Source organism: Megalobrama amblycephala, linkage group LG13 (assembly GCF_018812025.1).
Source record: "Megalobrama amblycephala isolate DHTTF-2021 linkage group LG13, ASM1881202v1, whole genome shotgun sequence".
NCBI lineage: Eukaryota > Metazoa > Chordata > Actinopteri > Cypriniformes > Xenocyprididae > Megalobrama > Megalobrama amblycephala.
This window is the reverse complement of record NC_063056.1, coordinates 1,212,069-1,233,325: the sequence shown is the minus strand read 5'-3', so window position 1 is coordinate 1,233,325 and position 21,257 is coordinate 1,212,069. Positions and strand designations below refer to the sequence as shown.

Here is a 21,257-nt window from a genome sequence, read left to right as displayed (position 1 = left end):
GTTTAGGTAGCAATGTAGCTTTGAAACAACACCAGTGTCTATGGTAATACCCTAAATTGTAAAATGACCATCAAAACTTAAAAACTAAGAAGATTTAAACTCAACAGTTCAAATAATGCAGGTTTTGACAGCCTAATAAATGATTATGTATGTTATATATAATTGGTCTGAACAAAAATAGCAGAAGGGCTGAATGAAAATGCAAATTCACTCTCTGACATAGAAAATACAGCAGAAATACAGCGGTTACCCCTGTACACAAAGCAGTATTGCACTTACAATAGATCTAGATCTGAGTTCTGCATGCTTGTGAATCCTTTCATTATAACCAAGTGCAGATACAATGTAAAAAAGCGATTCGTTATGCAGTAGTCAGCTTCATTGATTATAATTGATGCTTTTGCAGGAGTGCAATGAAGTGAAGCGATCGACAGATTCACTGAATATTAAGAGAGCGCTCTCTGCTCGCTATCTGTATATGACCTATTCAAAATAAGAATAAGTGTCTTATTTTTCATGTACAAAATGCAAAGTATTTAAATGCATGATTGACAGTGATAGCCATTGCATTTAATGGGACCAAAAAATGTGGATGTCAAAATAGATCTGTGAAGGTCATGGGAAGGAAGGTCAAATGTTGTGTTAATGTATTATTTACTTTTAAATCACAGCATTAAAAAATAATTTTCACCTCCACTGTAGCTCTTAATTTTCATTCCCATATAGGCTATTCAAAAATACAGAAGAAATATATGTTGTTTTGAAGTCAATTATGTCCATTTTATGCATTTTACTCAAAAAAGAAAGGTTTTACAATAAATAAATAAATAGTAAGACACTTTCACCCATTGAATACATTTCTAGAATACCATTACTGCTTCTGCTGAATCCAAGCCGTCTAGTGTCCAGACAAATAATAAAAAGTCATACATCATTAATGTTTATTTTGTAGCTTGTTGTGGAGTAAAAACTATGACTTTATACTTTCAAATGTAATAAAGTAAAAGTTCCCCAACATGAAAATGCGAAAAAAGTATAAATATGGAGTAAAAGCAATGTCCATCTCTGAATCAGTGTAATTAATAGCTAACAAACAAATGCACACATGCAGAAAGAAACGCAGATGAGAATGCACCTGTACTGTACGTCTCGTCAGCAGCTCCTCCACTGAGAGCGCCTGCCTGCGGGCAAACACCTGTGTGTGTGTGTGTGTGTGTGTGTGTGTGTGTGTGTGTGTGTGTGAACCTCTAAAGGAGAGGGCAGTCTTCTGAACACAGCCTAGTGAGCTACTTTGACCACCTTTTCATAGACTGCTGAATTTCAAATAAACACTTTACACAAATTACACAAGGCTTGAATGCTCAATGTCAGAATGTGAGCACAAGCACTTCTAGCTATGTAAACTTTATTAGGGCTTTTCAAACTGCGCTTAACCCTGGGTTATCTTCAATCTGAACCCTTCTTTTTTAAGGAACGTATTACACTTGTAATTTAGAAGCGGGGTTAGCAGTGCTTTTTACCCGGGTTATCGTCGTTCTAAACCATGCTTTTTACCCAAGGTTAGGAAACCCTGCTGCGGAGCAGGATGAGCGGCACTTTTGCACTGAAGACTCTGTATTGCGGTGCCAAAGTGAATTCATGTGCTTTGGACAGTCACAGAAACGCCGCATATTGTATAAACAGTTTCAACGTTTGAGGGGAAAAATGTTTCAATTTGAGCGAAGAAGAGACTGACTCATTCTTATCTTTATAGTCCGAAAAGTCCATTCAGGATAGATTTGATATTACAGTCGGCAGTGTTTAATGAGGATGAGCAGTGCTAGAACCTTTATATAAACAGGTCGCATACTGCGTTCATCCAACAGTGACAATGACACTGCAAATAAGGACAGTAAACCAGGGTTTAGGCATGTACAGTGCCAAATGTCATCTTACGAATACCCAGGATTAATTGTTAACCCCGGGTAAATTATGAGCAGTGTGAAGCATGAAGAAGATAACCCAGGTTTAGCAGGGTTAACTAGTTCAAGTGTGAAAGTTGTAAATTTGTTAGAACGCAATCCAGTAGTATGCGCTGCATTCTCAGTCTTGCCACAAGGGGTGCTATAACAAGAGTTTTCTGTGCACACACTTCGGGTTTATGCAAAATTTCATCCAGTGCGCTTATAATAAACAAAACGACATTGTGCGTTGGTATGGACGATAATAATACAGTTATCATTATGGTAATCATTCTTGGTGTGAACTGTCCTTTAGTCTTGGAAACACATTTTTAAACTGAATTTGATCAATTAAATCAAGACTCGTTTTTGTTGCATGATTATGATATTTCCTGGCAGTCACTGTTGTAAGGAACATTGGGCTTTAAAGGCTTGGTAATCAGATCTAATCTAAGCTTCCTACATCAATGTTTCTTTGTGCCTATGAATGAGACTTATAAGTGCTGATGAAGAGAGGGGAAAAGGAAAAAAGCAGAAGAAAAACAGGAACTCCCTAAGGCCTTTCATAGGTTACACAAACAGAAGCAGTACCTGAGAGTCTCTTTTGAACCTGGCATCAAACAGACACATGTACACGGACGCACATACCTCCAGATCTCAGAGCACTGGCCATTAATGGCACAGCTCATTTAGACAGGAGGATCAGTGTTGAGCAGCATTTAGCCCTGTTTAGCACTCCATTTGGGCTCAAATAAATCAAGGCTGTTGGAGAGAGGCCTCCATTATGAGTGCAGGGGCCCCGCAGCGAGCTGTCATTCACGGGACGGCCACCTTCACCTTTCAACTGCTAATTACAGGGAGCCACACAGCCCACAGTGAAACACACACACACACACAGAATCCTTTTAAAGCTCTCATGCAAGGAAAAACATTTGTGGGAAACACAGACGGTCAGTGCTCTCTAGACCTCAACATATCTTGTTGATCCCGAATTTAGAAGTAAGGGGTTTTCTCTCTATGCGAGGAATGAGACTGAGGTTGAAGAGGAATGAACAAGTGAAATCTCATCTGCCCACAAGCATTCAAAGCATCAAACACGGGGTAGAGCGGCAACCAACAATCTGTTCATGTGTGATGATGGCGACACATCAGAGTTTCTGACAAGAACATGATGTGTGACGAAAACATGTCAACAAAAAAAGCACGCCAACAGCGTGTTCATCTCTGAATCCTGAGAGTTTTTAAAGCTACCACACAAGACACAAACGGAAAAGAGAGTTTGTTAACGGACATTCAGTGCCTCGTTTTAATCCCAGCCATTAACCAATATAATTGCTAAGGATGCTAAGCAGCTCCAGCGGCAACCAGTTGGTGAAATGTTTTGCTTCTTAAAATGCAATCACATGAAATATTGTGGGCAAAGGTTTATTGTCTTATGTCCATAGTGTAGCACAGATCACACAGAAGTCACCTTCAAACCAATCAGCTTTCTGTTAGTGAACCCGCTGCGAAATCTGTGTGGGGAGATCTGTTGCCCTCATGTGAATTCCCAATTGTGTGGTTTCCTATTGAAATTTCACCCCTACACAGTCATCAAGTGTGTGAGATCTGTGACTGTGCATTCATTACTAGACAACACACACACACACACACATCAAAGGAAAAATCAGTCAGACCCACACATATGTACTGAATAAACTGCATCTGCATTATAAAGATAGGGCAAATGGATATATATATATATATATAAAACCAATCAGGCATAAACATTTTAATGAGCACCGACAGGTGAATAACACTGATCATCTCTTCATTAGTTGGTGGATATATTAGGCAGCAAGTGAACATTTTGTCCTCAAAGTTGATGTGTTAGAAGCAGGAAAAATGGTCAAGCGTAAGGATTTGAGTGAGTTTGACAAGGACCAAATTGTGATGCTAGACGACTGGGTCAGAGCATCTCCAGAACTGCAGCTCTTGTGGGGTGTTCCCGGTCTGCAGTGGTCAGTATCTATCAAAAGTGACACGTACCACCTACCTAAGCATCGTTGCAGACCATGTACAGCCTTTCATGGAAACGGTATTCCCTGGTGGCTGTGGCTCTTTCAGCAGGATAATGCTCCTGCCACAAAGCAAAAATGGTTCAGGAATGGTTTGAGGAGCACAACAATGAGTTTGAGCCTCCAAATTCCCCAGATCTCAATCCAATCGAGCATCTGTGGGATGTGCTGAACAAACAAGTCCGATCCATGGAGGATCCACCTCACAACTTACAGGAGTTAAAGGATCTGCTGCTAACATCTTGGTGCAGATACCACAGCACACCTTCAGGGGTCTAGAGGAGTCCATGCCTCGACGGGTCAGGGCTGTTTTGGCACCAACACAATATTAGGAAGGTGCTCATAATGTTATGCCTGATCGGTGTATATTATTTTAGCGTTCTTCTGGGTGGAGACATATCTTCACATGCAGTGCAAAAAATGGCCTTTTAGGAAAAGAAATATGAAATATTTATATTGTATTTCAGAATCTCTTGCAGGATTTCCTTTAAAGTCCTCCTGCATGCAATAATTGTATCCCTTAAAACTCATCTTTGATAATAACAATGACATATTTAAATGTTTTTAAATAATTAAATACTTTCTTCATGCCTTCTAATAGCTTGAATGTAACTCGACACCCTTGCTTCATTTAGTATCCACTGAATTAGTCTCCGCCTCCACTCACAACCAATCACAGCAGCTCAGATTATCTGATCCATTCGCTCAGCTGTAAACGTTACACAATGGCAAGTGGAAATATTGGTTTAATTCAGCCAGAAACTGACTCATAAGAAGAAGAGGAAGAGTGAATTATACAGGCTCGTCTACAAATCAGTGTATCAGAATGGTGATGAGTTTTATGTATCGCTCTCTATAAAGTCGGACACATAACGGTAACGGATATGATCAGCCTTTGGCTTGATTACGTTATCAAACAGCTAATGATGTGTTGTTAATGTTACACTAACCATGTTCCTGTTCATCATCTCAGAGTCAGACGGCTGCCAACTAAAAATCAACATCCTTAGAAATAATGATAGGAAAAGCCCCGCCCACTCGTGACGGGATTGGTCACGTTTGTGACGGCAGGAAACATGTTTTTTGAGACTGTCTTTGGTTCACTGCAGTTTTAAAGAGAAAATACTCAGCTATGGTGCTGACTGATGAATCTGCACATGATTTGTCTTAAAGCATTTTAAAAGCACCACAGACATATAAACAACATTAAAAACTTGATTGCACACTATGTCATATTATGAGAAACAGATTTTGGGTTCAGGTCGAGTTTGGTCCTAAAATTGAACTTGTGTGCGGGTCGGGTTCTCATTGCACTTACTTGCCGGTAGGTTCCCTCCATCAGTGTGTCCAGGTTTTGTAGTGGCCCTGGGGTTTTGTCTTTAAAGCGGGTCAGTAAACGACGCTGGATGGCCCTGAACTGGACTGCTCTCTCCGACAGTAAATCCTGATACTTCTGTGCATTCACACGGAGCTACAAGAGGAAACATTACTCAGATGGTTGTTTTGATGTCATACAGTATTTAATAGGGACGACGATATGTTCACCGCTGTCGGCCAGAAACCTCATATGCCCAAACCACTGTATTTTTAAAATAATTAAACACTGTTGTCAAACGTTGATATTGTAGCTTTATATATGGTCATGCACGTGTCATTATATTAATATTTTACCAAAATCAAGCTCAAATGGAGTAACAAGTGTCATTATAACGGCTGCATCTCAGGCAGTAATTTCAGCATTACATTTTCATCAACTTACAGCTTATAAAGTTTACTGTATCTATATGTGGGTGCTCAGTTTTCTGTCATTTGGCCAAAATCTGATGTTATTAGAGATGAAGTGCTTCACACAGGCTGTTTAAGACAGTATCGGCTGTGACTTGACAAAAAATAATAGACTAAAACGCTCTTCTCCACTCCTCAAACACATAAAACATCAGCCTATATATATATATATATAGTGTTTCTTGAGTAAAGAAAATGCTGTCCTTCTTCAGAGAAACAGTTCTTTATTCACGATTGCATTGCAAACAAGCAGAGATGCTCCAAACTGTGTGCAGCACTTAGATAGAGGTGGGCGGAGTTATGATATTTGACTGACAGTTTGAGGATCCAATGGAGTTACGAGGTTCAGTCACAATAATACTTTTACTGGTTAGATATTTGCAAAACCCACAGACAGATGTAAAGGGTGATCAATAGAATTTATCAAGAAAAAATAAAGACGAAATATGGATATACAAGGTTTCCGCCCAACAGTAACTATAATGTATAGGGAGTAGGGCTGCACGATTAATAGGACGATTAGAAAAAAACCATTGAAATCGCACTTAGTGCGATAATGAAATCGCAAAGCTGCTATTATTTTTTTTATGCGCAGTTTGTCAATGAAGTATGGCTCCAAAGGCTGATCCATCTGAAAGCACTGCGAGTTTGAATCGCTTATAATGTACATTTGAAAAAGCAACAGGCGTCAGACATCTTTCCAGACATGAGAAGACATCTTGTCCAACAAAAGACAACATTTAATAACATGTTTTTACTCCAAACTCACTTCATAACGACAGTTGAGCATGCTTCTGTGAGATGATGTGTCTTCTTACACAGAATAATGCAGTCGTGTGTTTATTAGTCATGTTTAATCAATCAAAACGTTTCAATCTTCTGTTTATTCAGCTACAGCGATAAGACGCGTGTTATCTTCTTCTGCAGCAGGGCCTATTTTGAGTTTCTGCGCTAGAGCGCCCTCTGGCTTTCAGATGGAGAAGCATTTACTACTGATCACAGAGTTGTAAAGCTCTGACAAGCTGCGCATTAAATAATCGTAGCCTTTGCCATATCGCCTGCAATAAAATTGCGATAAATCGTGCAGCCCTAATAGGGAGCCAAGAATCTGTTTCGCGACAGCGTGGTAAACATGGCACCTCAAAGTGGTGGTCCACGGTCTCAAAGTACTCCGGCAGTGGAACCGGTCCAGTGAAGCTGTTTCGAAAGTCTTTGACTCCGAGGGAGGCGAAGTGCCGGTCGAAGCGCTGCACCAGCTCCTTGGCCACCAGCCACATGTCCTCAAAGCTCTCGCTCTGGATCCTGTAACGCTCTGCGGAGAGTCAACACACACGGAGCAGCGCTATCAGCCTTCCGTCTCCCGCACCTGTAATTAGCTCATGACAACCTGAAACAGATCACAGGCTTCCTCGCATGATGGATGTGAGCGTCAGTGAAGCGTGTGTGAGGGGGGGTTTGTGTGAAAGTGTGCGTTTGTGTGCGTTCATGAAAGACAGACAGAAGAAAGAGAGAGAGAGCGAGATGTGGATCCACACTGGCACCACAACAAGACTTTCATTACAGGATTTGACTGACCTCTTTGTTGTGGAAATACTGGTGGCTCTAATATTGTACCCCATTCTTCCATTCCCAGGACCAGTTTACACTGATTTACCGCATGTTCGCTCAGCATTCTACAGGAGACTTTCAGATAACTACAAACACTTTCAGTCGAGACTAGAGGAGGAGCTTTGATTTCTCTATACTGATTTGTAAATCCAGCTTTACTTTCGTAATATGCACTCATATTTATAATATGAATTTCATAAAATCTCTTTCTGAGTTACAAGGATATTCAACCTGAAACATTATTTTATTCAGGGGGAATTGAGGGAATGGAGAAGACTGGTCTCTATAGTACTGGATACTGTCTGAGTAGGTACTACATCTGAATTTGAGCGTCAGTCGAGTCGCTTCATTGCCATTCATAAATCCTCTCCCGTGGCCTCATGGGATAGTAAAGTGTCCATCAGATGCGCACTTCACAATCTCAATCATCCAGGGACTTTTCACCTACTGCTTTATGAATACTATGTATTTGGACATACTACTCTTTTGGCGTACTGTTTTTCACACAATATATAGTAGGGAAGTATTCAATTCTGGACACAGCTCAAGTTTTGTTTCAATAGAGCATTGAGAAGATACATCACTTCCTGTTTGACACTAGCATTGTCGATTTTTGATGCATTATACAAGAATCTCAATTACAAAGCGTTTGTTCTCAATGGTCTGAAGATAATCCAAGATGATCAAATTTGGTGAAGGTCAAATGTTGGATGGTGAATTTTAAATGAACAGTCTAGGAGGAGCTTGAAAATGTAGACTTTCAGAAAACGAGAAAAGCACTGTCACTGGTATAGATTGGGCAGAAGACCCCACAAAGTACGAAAGATACGGAAACTGTGACTTTACTTGGACCCAACAAGGATAAAATCTCTTTTATATGAGACTAAATGTTGACTCAATTTACAATGGCCTATATATATATATATATAGAATGTTAAAATTATGTTAGGTTTCTGTGACAGGTAGGTTTAGGTTTAGTGTAGGGAAGGGTCATACTATAGTGACTTTTAAGATTTTGTCAAACATTCTTATATATGATTTTTAAGATGTTGTCTAAGATGTTGTGGGGTCCAACTGAATTCCTCATCTTACTATTCTAGTGGGGTCATTTGGACCCCACAAAGTAGTATAAACAAGGATATGTGTGTGTGTGTGTGTGTGTGTGTGTGTGTGTGTGTGTGTGTGTGTGTGTGTGTGTGTGTGTGTGTGTGTGTGTGTGTGTGTGTGTGTGTGTGTGTGGACTCACGGGAGGTTTTGGAGGCAAGGACAATGACCCTGGAGCCTGTGATGAGCTGGAAGCCCAAAGCACTGCTGTCGTTATTCTCTGACTTCTCAGAGAAGTCTGAAACCCAGAAACAGCAGTTCAGTAAACAGTAATGTAACATACAGCACATTTCTACATTTCTTTCCGTCTTTGTCTGAGAAAGACAGACACACAGTAGCAGTAATGATCAATTCATTGTTTTTATTGTTTGTTAGTTAAAAAAACGAACAAAAAACACTTCCAAATGTTTTTGCTATGGTACCAAGAACTGTAAAACTGTACTGGTATTTTCGGGATATATATACGTTTGACGGACTGCTGTAGGGCAGAGGGTTTTTAAAGGAAAATAAATATTATAGGAACATAAATTAAGTAAACGGATCACCTGACAGCCTTATAACCTAGTAATAATGTGTGATCTCATGAGTGTCTCATACCAGTGTACTGAACAACCTTCATAAGCCATGACACTGTGCTAGTGGAAGTGCGTATCCACAAAGGACAACCTCTCGCTCTGAACAAAGGCACATGTTGATGTGTGTCTCTGTCCCTCCTGATGGCTTGTGATTGTCATGCAGAGTGGCTGAACGGATGTCAGACAGAGATAGGCTCTTATCAGCACGCAGGACGCCGGAGCACAGCGGATTCTTCCTTATCTGACCGCAGCTCAGGCCTCATATTATCTCAGACAGAATGCCTGTCCTCACCCTGATAACAGCACTGACTCCACTGCTCAGCAGCGCCAGGGAAATGTGGGAATTTTGATCCTATATATTCTCTTTAAAAATTTGGTGCATTTAAAATATGTTGTCACTAACCTGCAGCAATTTTTAAATATATTTTTTTAAGAGCCTGTCTTGAGATGGAGTGGTTTGTTACATTCATCTGCACTCCGTGTTTCTCGTGCAATGAGCAGAGTTATGATCAGAAACTATTAAAATCATTTCTGTCAACTAAAATAAAGCTGAAATAAATATTAGTTGAAAAACTTAAACTAAAGGAACATTAGAAATGTTGCCTTGTCAATAAACTGAAAGAAGTTTAAGAAGAAAAGAAATATAAGAACTTTCTTAAGAAATGTTTTTGGAACTTTTTAAGTTTATTCTTAAGTTAAACAATAAAAAGGAAATGATAGTCAATTTTATTCTTAAGAATAAAAGCTGTAATAAGCAGAATGCAGAAATAGCTGATCAAGTGTTAAATGGGCGAATGTTGTTTAAATGCAATTAGTAATCTATTAATAATTATTATTTAGCTATATTTGACTAAATCTTACAACATAAAGTTATTTATTTACATTTAAAATTGTGAACAAATACACTGATAATGGATTCCTTTAGTTTGAGGCTCACAGCTCACAGCCTTTCACTACACACATGAAATATCTCATAATTTACCCAAAAATCCTCATGTGTGTTTGCTGAAGAGAGGCCCGATGTATGCTGGTGTAGCACAAACTCAGTATTTGGCCAGATTCAACCCATGACTACTATACTCATTTTAATTTAATAGTAGTTTTGGTAATGGAAGTACAGGTTATGGCTGACTTTTCGGCAAGAAATCCTGTGGCGATGTAGTGTATTTTTGAATGATTCACTTATAATTTCCAGAGAAGGCTGGACTAAAATGGAATTATGTGATATGTGTTTGGTGCGGTACCTGGGAAAACGTCACTGAGGTTGACGGGAGGTTTGTTGGTGTCCATGGTGATCTTGTACTTGCCATTCTTGATCGCTGAGGACGGGCAGCACACTAACCGGAGAGGCAGGACGAATCTACACTGAGACACTCGAGGGATTCCTGACAGAGTCAACACAAACACACAGACATGTGAACTCTTCAGATGTACACCACTCATTTAAGACCCACTCAAATACATCTTCATTCATTTCACCCTAAATTATCAACATTTATAGCACTCAGTGTTTCTGTTCTATTGGGATGAGACGGTGTGAGTTTGAAGAACAGAACATAAGATGAGCGATGCTGGAGCATACTGTACTGTTCACACACACAGGATCAGTGTTTGAGGAGTAGAGGATGAATCTGTGTGTGTTATTGCATATTAAATTGTTTACAGCTGCACATATGCAGTTATTTCTGATGACATAAAAACACTCACCTGCGGGGTTGAGCTCTGAAATGCATGTGCGGCAGCAAGAAAGAAGAAGAACACGACACTTAATATCTGATTACACACTCACACACGGATCAGACGGATACAGATGAGTCCGCAGGTGTGACTGCAGTACAGGAAAAACAACTCATACAGAAATGTCATAAAGCTATCAGCTATAAACTTTCAAAGTCACGCTCGCCAGATGAATGCATTCACAACCAAATACAGCCATAAGAAGAACATATGCATAAACCGTTTACATTGCTAAGTATTTCTACGTTATGGTAGCATTAAATTTTAAAAAGCTAAAAAGAAAAATGTATTCTAGTATTACAGTACTAAAAATGGATCAAAAGAGATACACTACTGGTCATAAGGAATGATTTTAAAGAATTAAGATTTTCTAATGTTGCTGAAACTATTTCTTCTGCCCACCAAAGCTGCATTTATTGTATCAAAATAGAGTAAAAATAGTGAAATATTATTTCAATGTAAAATATCTGTTTTCTATGTGAATATACTGTAAAGTGTAATTTATATCCAGTGATCAATTCTGAATTTTCAGCATCATTACTCCAGTCTTCAGTGTCACATGATCCTTCAGAAATATATTTAATTTTTTGTCAGTGGCTAACAGTGAAAACAGCAGCATTTTCTTAGCAATATTTGATTTACACCATGTAAAAGTAGCAGTTCTTTCTTTGCAATAAGAGTAAACAGTAATTAGATGCTATATATACTTTATATTGGCGGATATTATTTGCAACTCAGTATTTTTGTACATTATCAGAATGCAATAATATCATAGAGTGTAAATGATTATATTTATTAAAATTATTAAATGGATGCTGCCTTATTGGAGGAATAAAAACCCTCCCTACTCCTTCCCCTAACCCTACCCAATCAACACTTTTAATATTATTATTAACACTTGTTTGCAGTTAATTTCCACTTTTAGAACATTATTTTCATTTTTATTGAAAATAAATGCTAGCTTAGCAAAAGGAGGATTCAAACCCGCGTCGATCAGGTTAAAAGTCAGGTCAGCGAGCCTCATTCGCTACTGCTGCATCACTGAAGACACTGAATTCCAGGCACTGGTGGGCGGAGCTAGTGTAAATAGTGTTTGCCAACAAGGGATGCTATCTGCACTTAGTGTAAATAGACACTCTCAGATTTTAGACTGAAATGTGACCTGGACCAGTTTTCCTGAGATTCATCCAAAAAGCTTTTACTGAAACCCGTGGTAGCTGTTGCACTGACCGGCAGCACACTGTATGAAATCGGACCTGTGAGCTGGAAGTGTTGGAGATACACCTCTGCTCGCAGGTCTAAATCTGGCATCAGTCTCGCCTCGCAGTTCCCGCTCCGTTTGCGCAAAGCTCAAGTCATCTCTGTGTAAACTGACTAACCCTGACCAGCTCACCTCATCGTCCGTGTCAGCAGCAACGGCTCTGTTTACTTTAAGACAGGAACAGCCATTACTGCCCAGAAAAGACACTTTCAGCAGCGGCTGCATCAGTCATCTAAACCACACTCCCAAAAACACGCTCCGCATTCCTCATGTTCTCCAGAGCTATTCCTGCAGCTCCTACACAAACACTGCTCCATCTAAGCCACATTTAAATCTTCAGAATGGGTTTAAACATCATAAAACTGAGCTGAGAGCAACACACTCTCATTGGTAGTTAAAAAATACATCAATTAAAAAACAATTCAGTGATTCTGCAGGAATCTTTCTGGAGGTCACAGGATCCCTGCAGCTCTACTTAAAGCTCCACATCTCCCAGTAGTGATGTTTCCTTCAAAAGTGGTGAATTTAACTTGTGCACAAAACTGGAATATGGCATAAAACATTTGTGGAAAGGTGTTTCCATCGTAGTTTATGTGCGTGTCTTCTTATCGGATGAAAAAATTATCAGCCTCAATTGAGCCCATAAGTTTTTTTAAGCACATTATTAGAATTTATGCACATTTTGGCATTTCCATCCAGGGTTTTTATGTGATATCCCAAAACTTGTATAAAAATTGGCGGATAAAAAAATGCCAGTGGCCTCCACCTGTAAAACCAGTCCTGTTTTGGGGGTCGTCTCACTGTTGCCCATCTAGTGCACCTGTTGTTAATTTCATTAACACCAACATGATGCATATATCTAATAAGGTTATTAAAAATCCCCTGGAAATCAGTTTAAGGGACAAATATTGTGTATTTCTGTCACTGCTGTGAATGAACCACCACACAGAATATGAAGAACATGAAGAGCTTCATGAGTCGGCGGTCCACGACAGACCTAAACCAGCACAAAAACACACTCATTATTATCATTATCCACAAAATCAAAATATTGAGATATCATTTTATGTCACTATCGCACATCCCTAGCTGGCAATATTCGGAAATGATCAGAATAAGAGACGCAGCGCTGGCAGTCAGACTTGAATACTGCGTAGAGTACAGTACAGTAAATACAGCAAGAAACACTCATGATCCAGTGCAGTTTGCTACATCGCTGTCACGTGATCATGTTTAATTCAGTGTGTCACATCCAGTTATCTCAGAAATACATGTATTATTATTCCTTTGTTAAAAGCCTTCAGGTTGGCAGTCCAATCAAACATACAAGGCAATAAGTAGTTCTGGATGACATCACTTCTGGTGGATGGCAACAGATCAGTATGGTAGTACCCTGTTCTGAACATAACCTCAGTGTGCTTCGAGTGCAATTAGACCATTCTGGGAAGATGCGTTTACTGTCAGTGAAGGTCTGAATCTGAACATGAAAGCTTCAAAGTGCTGCACACAACTAATCTGAGTGTGTTTTGAGGTGTGGAAGGAGCAAGTGATTAGGCAGTAATTACAGGCCTGGACGACACACACACACACACACACACAAATTCTTCCCAGTCCGCACAAGCATCTCCACTGCAGCACCGCCCCACTGCTCCATACACACACACACACACACACACACACACACATCTGCATGCACAAACACTTACGTTACAATCACAAACATCATACAAAACCCAGAGGATTCTGGGCTTCAGTGCTGATCAGGGGCCGGATTTGATAATAACTCATTGACTCAACAAATGGTTATCCACAAACAAAAAGATGCATTGTGGTGATCATAACTCAAGGACCTCAGTTAAAATTAAAAATATATATTCACATTTTTACTTATTCACATATTTAATTGTGCTTAGTCAATCTATCAAGTCAAAGTGAATAATCTGTTAGCAGAACAAGTCCTACATCAAAAAAAAAAAAATAATAATAATAAAATAATGTCGCCCATATATATGAAGCCCCCCCATATTTTTATCCGATGTGAGCCGTCAGCTCCACTACAATCTGGAGCGGTTAAGGCCCAGATATTCTTCATTTTCCTCGTCCCACTCCGTCTCGTGCACGAGCCTTTCCGAGATACTCGATACTCGTTCGACGCCTGAGCATCTAGTGGACTTTACAAGAGCTCAATTCACTCGCACATGCTCTGTTGTACACGCACCGTCCGTGGTCACAAAAATTCGGCTGCAGGCGGCCAGTGTTCAGAGAGGCAAAGCTAGTCAACAGTCTAGTAAACATTGGAAACCTCTTTAAGATATTCTTGACTGTGCCGATGAACACCGCATCGTGTGAAAGAATGTTTTCTTGGTTGCGCTGACTGAAAACACGAGAAACACCATGAGCCAGCTGAGACTCGGACATTGCATTCTGAACACTGAACAGTGCAGGTCCATGCATGTGGATTTGGATAAAACAGTTAATCGCTTAACGCCATGCCTGATGAACGCAGTCTAGCCCTTCACAGTGGCGTATTAAAGCAGGGCTATTAAATTATTATTATGCTTCTTTTATTGTTAAAGTAATATTGCAATTAATTTGCCCCACAATATCATAGCGCATCACAGCATAACCAACGCGCTGTAAGTGAGGATAATAAAAGATCAGTTACTCCTCATTTAAAAAACTTGTTTAACACAAAATTCTTCTCGATTCATGAAAAATACTTGTTTTATTCTCACTATGGGCCACAAGAGAAATGTTAAGAAAATAAATTAGATTCATCTCTCATCGTCTCTAAGAGAATATGTGCTGTTAATGCAGCATGCCAAAAGCTCGACCAGCTTTTACTTTCAGTTTTTTTTAGTGAATAATTTGAGTGTGCACACTGTTAGTGTGATATCCACTGGCTCGCCTTCATGGTTTAAAATGGAAATATTTTCAATATTGCGACATGGCATTTTCTTTATCGCCAGTTGCTCGCAAAATGATGGACAATGATTCAAAGAAGTAAATTATTAAATAAATGAATAAATAAACAAGTAACAATCAAACTTCATCTCGCTTGCGTTAAATTTCTGTGAATAACTTGCTGATGCAGAAACAAAAAGACTTGATTTTTTTTCTTGCCCCCCCCCCCAACTCAAGAGTCAAATGTCACCAGTGTGTGTGTGTGTATATATATATATATTTTTTTTTATATAGGGTTAGGGTTATGTATACACACATACACACACACACATATATATATATATATATATATACACACACACACAGTCAAACCAAAATTTTTTCAGACACCTTGAACATTTCATTCATTAATTCAGTTTATTCACTATAGTTTAAAAAATGGTAATAAAATATGACAAGATCTCAGAGATCTCAAAGTGTCTGAATACACACACACACACACACACACACACGTCTGCATGCACAAACACTTACGTTACAATCACAAATATCATACAAAACCCAGAGGATTCTGGGCTTCAGTGCTGATCAGGGGCCGGATTTGATAATAACTCATTGGCTCAATAAATGGTCAAAGTGTCTGAATAATTTTTGGTTCCAAATTATCATCAGTTTTATACACACACACACACACACACACACACACACACACACACACACACACACACCTTGTTGTTAAGGTTTGGTCATTATAATTTGCTTCATATAAAAACAATAGAACTCTATGGTATGCCCTCATTTACAGTGGGTACGGAAAGTATTCAGACCCCCTTAAATTTTTCACTCTTTGTTATATTGCAGCCATTTGCTAAAATCATTTAAGTTCATTTTTTTCCCTCATTAATGTACACACAGCACCCCATATTGACAGAAAAACACAGAATTGTTGACATTTTTGCAGATTTATTAAAAAAGAAAAACTGAAATATCACATGGTCCTAAGTATTCAGACCCTTTGCTGTGACACTCATATATTTAACTCAGCTGCTGTCCATTTCTTCTGATCACCCTTGAGATGGTTCTACACCTTCATTTGAGTCCAGCTGTGTTTGATTATACTGATTGGACTTGATGAGGAAAGCCACACACCTGTCTATATAAGACCTTATAGCTCACAGTGCATGTCAGAGCAAATGAGAATCATGAGGTCAAAGGAACTGCCTGAAGAGCTCAGAGACAGAATTGTGGCAAGGCACAGATCTGGCCAAGGTTACAAAAACATTTCTGCTGCACTTAAGGTTCCTAAGAGCACAGTGGCCTCCATAATCCTTAAATGGAAGACGTTTGGGTCGACCAGAACCCTTCCTAGAGCTGGCCATCCGGCCAAACTGAGCTATCGGGGGAGAAGAGCCTTGGTGAGAGAGGTAAAGAAGAACCCAAAGATCACTGTGGCTGAGCTCCAGAGATGCAGTCGGGAGATGGGAGAAAGTTGTAGAAAGTCAACCATCACTGCAGCCCTCCACCAGTCGGGGCTTTATGGCAGAGTGGCCCGACGGAAGCCTCTCCTCAGTGCAAGACACATGAAAGCCCCCCTGAAGGACTCCAGGATGGTGAGAAATAAGATTCTCTGGTCTGATGAGACCAAGATAGAACTTTTTGGCCTTAATTCTAAGCGGTATGTGTGGAGAAAACCAGGCACTGCTCATCACCTGTCCAATACAGTCCCAACAGTGAAGCATGGTGGTGGCAGCATTATGCTGTGGGGGTGTTTTTCAGGAACAGGACGACTGGTTGCAATCGAGGGAAAGATGAATGCGGCCAGGTACAGGGATATCCTGGACGAAAACCTTCTCCAGAGTGCTCAGGACCTCAGACTGGGCCGAAGGTTTACCTTCCAACAAGACAATGACCCTAAGCACACAGCTAAAATAATGAAGGAGTGGCTTCACAACAACTCCGTGACTGTTCTTGAATGGCCCAGCCAGAGCCCTGACTTAAACCCAATTGAGCATCTCTGGAGAGACCTAAAAATGGCTGTCCACCTACGTTTACCATCCAACCTGACAGAACTGGAGAGGATCTGCAAGGAGGAATGGCAGAGGATCCCCAAATCCAGGTGTGAAAAACTTGTTGCATCTTTCCCAAAAAGACTCATGGCTGTATTAGATCAAAAGGGTGCTTCTACTAAATACTGAGCAAAGGGTCTGAATACTTAGGACCATGTGATATTTCAGTTTATCTTTTTTAATAAATCTGCAAAAATGTCAACAATTCTGTGTTTTTCTGTCAATATGGGGTGCTGTGTGTACATTAATGAGGAAAAAAATTATTTTAGCAAATGGCTGCAATATAACAAAGAGTGAAAAATTTAAAGGGGCCTGAATACTTTCCGTATCCACTGTAGGATGTGTGCGCGTGTTAGTGTGTGTGTGCTTGTGAGTCTGTGAGAGTGTGTGTGTGTGTGTGTGTGTGTGTGTAGTCCTACCTGCGATCTAATGTGTTAAACAGACTCACTATTTTCAAAAGGACAGAGAGAAAAAGAGAGCCAAAGAAAAGGGAAACTCCCGGATATTTTCAGGAAGTTTTCCAGCAGTCTCTGCCAACACAGACACCATCCAAGAGAAACGGCAGCACAAACGCAGTCTTTCTGCTGCTTTTTCTGCATTGGCAATCATCCAGACATCTTGAAATGAGTAAAAGGGCTTAAAGAAGTGAGGAAAGAGGCTAATGTGTTCCAGAGCTTGGAGACGGAGTCAGACAAACAGAGCGTGGGAGTGTCGTGAGGAGCCGTACCTGTAGCCGAGCTGTAGGACACAGCGATGTCTCCGCTCATATCCGCCGGAGGATAGAGGCCGTTCAGAAACGCAGAGAACCTCACCACTGACTCACAGCCACTGCCTGTCAAACAACATCAAACACACCGAGTTCAGGAGGAATGCCATCATGTGTTCTGCAGCATAAACACTGACGTCCATGTTACTTCAAACCAATGCAACACTGTAAACAGTCTTCTGTCGGGTGAATGAACTGGAAGAAGAACGGATTATTCTGATTATTGGGTTACTTCACTCCTGAATCAAAGGGCAGTGTCATGACAATCTCACATTGCAAACAATATTAATGACCCTACAATATATGAATTATAATAAAATATATTAATTTTACATACTTTAGATTTTTCAATTTGTACTTTTGATTTTGGGGTTAAATGCACAATTTCACCTTACACATGAGAATCATCTCATTTTAATAATGTTTTTATATAGAATATAGTTCTGACTATAGTTCTGATAGAATGACTGTAATCCACAGCCTTTTGGAGGCTTTACTTTTTTGAAATTTTTATATTTATAATTTTATTCTTTTTTTTAATATATTTTTTAAATAATGGCTACACAAGTTGGGGGGGGGGGGGATCTGACTGTGTTTTTCTGATAAAAATTGATATTGCAATTACAAAAAAAGCTCCAGGTACTATAAAATAATAATAATAATAATAATAATAATAATAATTATTATTATTATTATTATTATTATTATTATAATATAACTATACTACATAATACTAAGATACTAAAAATATTAAACAAAACAATAAACAAAAAAATAAAGAATATCACTATTGTAGTACTTTAATGTAAAATAAAAAAGCATTTAAGAAAAATAATAATAAGGCTCAGTGGATTTTAAGAATTCTGATGTGCTTTTTTTTGTAGGGCTGCACAATTTGGCCAAAGATTTTATGATTATAACCTGCGGACACAACTCATTTTTCTGTATTATGCAGACCAGTAAAGTAATTTGGCAAATATCACTTTTTTTAAAAAAAGACCAAGCTTCTGCGCACATACACACTCAAACACGCAAACCTATAGACTAAACACGTAAATGAACGGCAAGAATGCATTAAAGGTATTCGGTTTTCAGTAGGAAAGGTGTCATTTATGCGGCCCCTAAAGTAAAAATTAACAATTTTTACAACGAAAGTGATTCAACTTTAGCTCGATAGGAATTTTCCTATTGTCACTGTGAAGCTGCTTTGAAACAATATGTATTGTGAAAAGCGCTAAATGAAGATGACTTGACTTGACTCCGTAATATAAAATATTAATAATAATAATAATAATAATAAATTATACTAAATAATAATTTAGTATAATACTACATAATACTAAAATACTAAAAATATTAAACAAAACAAAAAATAAAAAATATTACTATTGTAACATTTCAATGTAAAATAAAAAACATTTTTATTTGAGAAAAATATAATAATAATAATAATAATTATTATTATTATTAATGTATTTATTTATTTATTTATTTATTTCACAGTACAATTGTAAAATTACAAAACTAATATTTATGGCTGTACTAATTCCTTAATTTTCAAATGTCTAAACTATTACTTCTAATCGGGTTATAAGCATGTCTCATTATAAGTTTGGGAAGATGGTTTGTTCCTGAATGCACACTATAAAGGTGCCCTAGAATCATAAATTGAATTTACCTTGGCATAGTTGAATAACAAGAGTTCAGTACATGGAAATGACATACAGTGAGTCTCAAACTCCATTGTTTCCTCCTTCTTATATAAATCTCATTTGTTTAAAAGACCTCCGAAGAACAGGCGAATCTCAACATAACACCGACTGTTACGTAACAGTCGGGATCATTAATATGTACGCCCCCAATATTTGCATATGCCAGCTCATGTTCAAGGCATTAGACAAGGGCAGCCAGTATTAACGTCTGGATCTGTGCACAGCTGAATCATCAGACTAGGTAAGCAAGCAAGAACAATAGCGAAAAATGGCAGATGGAGCGATAATAACTGACATGATCCATGATAACATGATATTTTTAGTGATATTTGTGAATTGTCTTTCTAAATGTTTCGTTAGCATGTTGCTAATGTACTGTTAAATGTGGTTAAAGTTACCATCGTTTCTTACTGTATTCACTGAGACAAGAGAGCCGTCGCTATTTTCATTATTAAACACTTGCAGTCTGTATAATTCATAAACACAACTTCATTCTTTATAAATCTCTCCAACAGTGTGTAATGTTAGCTTTAGCCACGGAGCACTATCAAACTCATCCAGAATCAAATGTAAACATCCAATTAAATACTATACTCACATGATCCGATGCATGCATGCAGTATGCATGATGAACATCTTGTAAAGATCCATTTGAGGGTTATATTAGCTGTGTAAATGCACTGTATTATAGTCGAGAGCTCGGGTGGCAGGAGCGTGAGATTTAAAGGGGCCGCAGCCTGAATCGGTGCATAGTTAATGATGCCCCAAAATAGGCAGTTAAAAAAAAATTAATTTAAAAAAAATCTATGGGGTATTTTGAGCTGAAACTTCACAGACACATTCTTGTAAAAACTGGTTCTAGGGCACCTTAAGTGATTCAAACTCAGAGCAGATGCAGAGATCATGAACTGCTCGGGTGTGAATGAACACCGTACCACACTTGACTCTGAAACACACAGCGCACTGAAGCGCTTCATCACAGCCCATCACACTGCGATTTCAGCTGTATTTGGATTAATTGTGCAGCCCTTCTTTAATCCACTGGAGGCTGTGCATTAGAGTGATTTTACCACAGTTAACAAGAGCCCTTAATGCCCCTTATCTTTTGTTCAGTTGGTTTGTGTGTGTTCAGTAAGGTGATCCGCCTCAGGTGTAGTGTTGTGTGCATTCACACAGGTGACTGAGCCGCAGTAATGCTGGATTGCGGAGCACTTAGATGAAGCGTCTGGCCCACCAGCACACACAGACCCTCTGACGGTCACTCTCTCTGTCTGAGCTCCTATCAGCTCATCGGCCGACTGCACTTTCTGTGTGCTTTAAAAGCTCTCTCTCTCCCTCTCTCTGGGAGGGCAAGCTTTTAACCTTTCCATCTGACTGCCGTGGGCAAACACTAGACCACCAGCCACCGTGCTGCTGGCGTCGGGCTGAGCTGGCAGAAAGCGTGACACCCCTTGTTTTAAACTGTCTAGCATCTAGGTGGTTAAATTAAGGCCATTTGTGCTGACCTCTCTTGACCTGCGCTGACAGTAGCCGACCCCTGGAATTCAGGAGACGCATTAGAAACACACACAGCACAAAAGCACTTAGACAGGAATTCCTCGGACAAAAGCAGCCAGATGCAGCGTGAGTGTGTGTTGTGAGGATTAAAGGGGCTGTTCCAAGTGTGTGTGACCTTTAGCATGACTTCTACTAAATGTGTTGTGTAAATCATCACCGTTTCAGGATCGCGACTCACTGAATGA

At 39.2% G+C, this 21,257-nt stretch overlaps 1 protein-coding gene across 3 annotated transcripts in view; it reads right to left on the bottom strand.

Moving 5' to 3' along the window:
• The window catches only part of bbs9 (Bardet-Biedl syndrome 9), a 114,258-nt gene that overhangs the window by 68,966 nt on the left and 24,035 nt on the right, over positions 1-21,257 (bottom strand). For 2 of the 3 annotated variants that reach the window (XM_048152795.1, XM_048152797.1), the window contains exons 14-19: positions 17,765-17,869; positions 10,777-10,791; positions 10,314-10,454; positions 8,637-8,732; positions 6,922-7,094; positions 5,316-5,468 (exon numbers count right to left, since the gene is read on the bottom strand). In XM_048152795.1, the coding sequence (XP_048008752.1) occupies positions 5,316-5,468; positions 6,922-7,094; positions 8,637-8,732; positions 10,314-10,454; positions 10,777-10,791; positions 17,765-17,869 (683 nt within the window). The remainder of the gene's footprint in view (positions 1-5,315; positions 5,469-6,921; positions 7,095-8,636; positions 8,733-10,313; positions 10,455-10,776; positions 10,792-17,764; positions 17,870-21,257) is intronic. The other variant, XM_048152796.1, reaches the window with a different exon arrangement.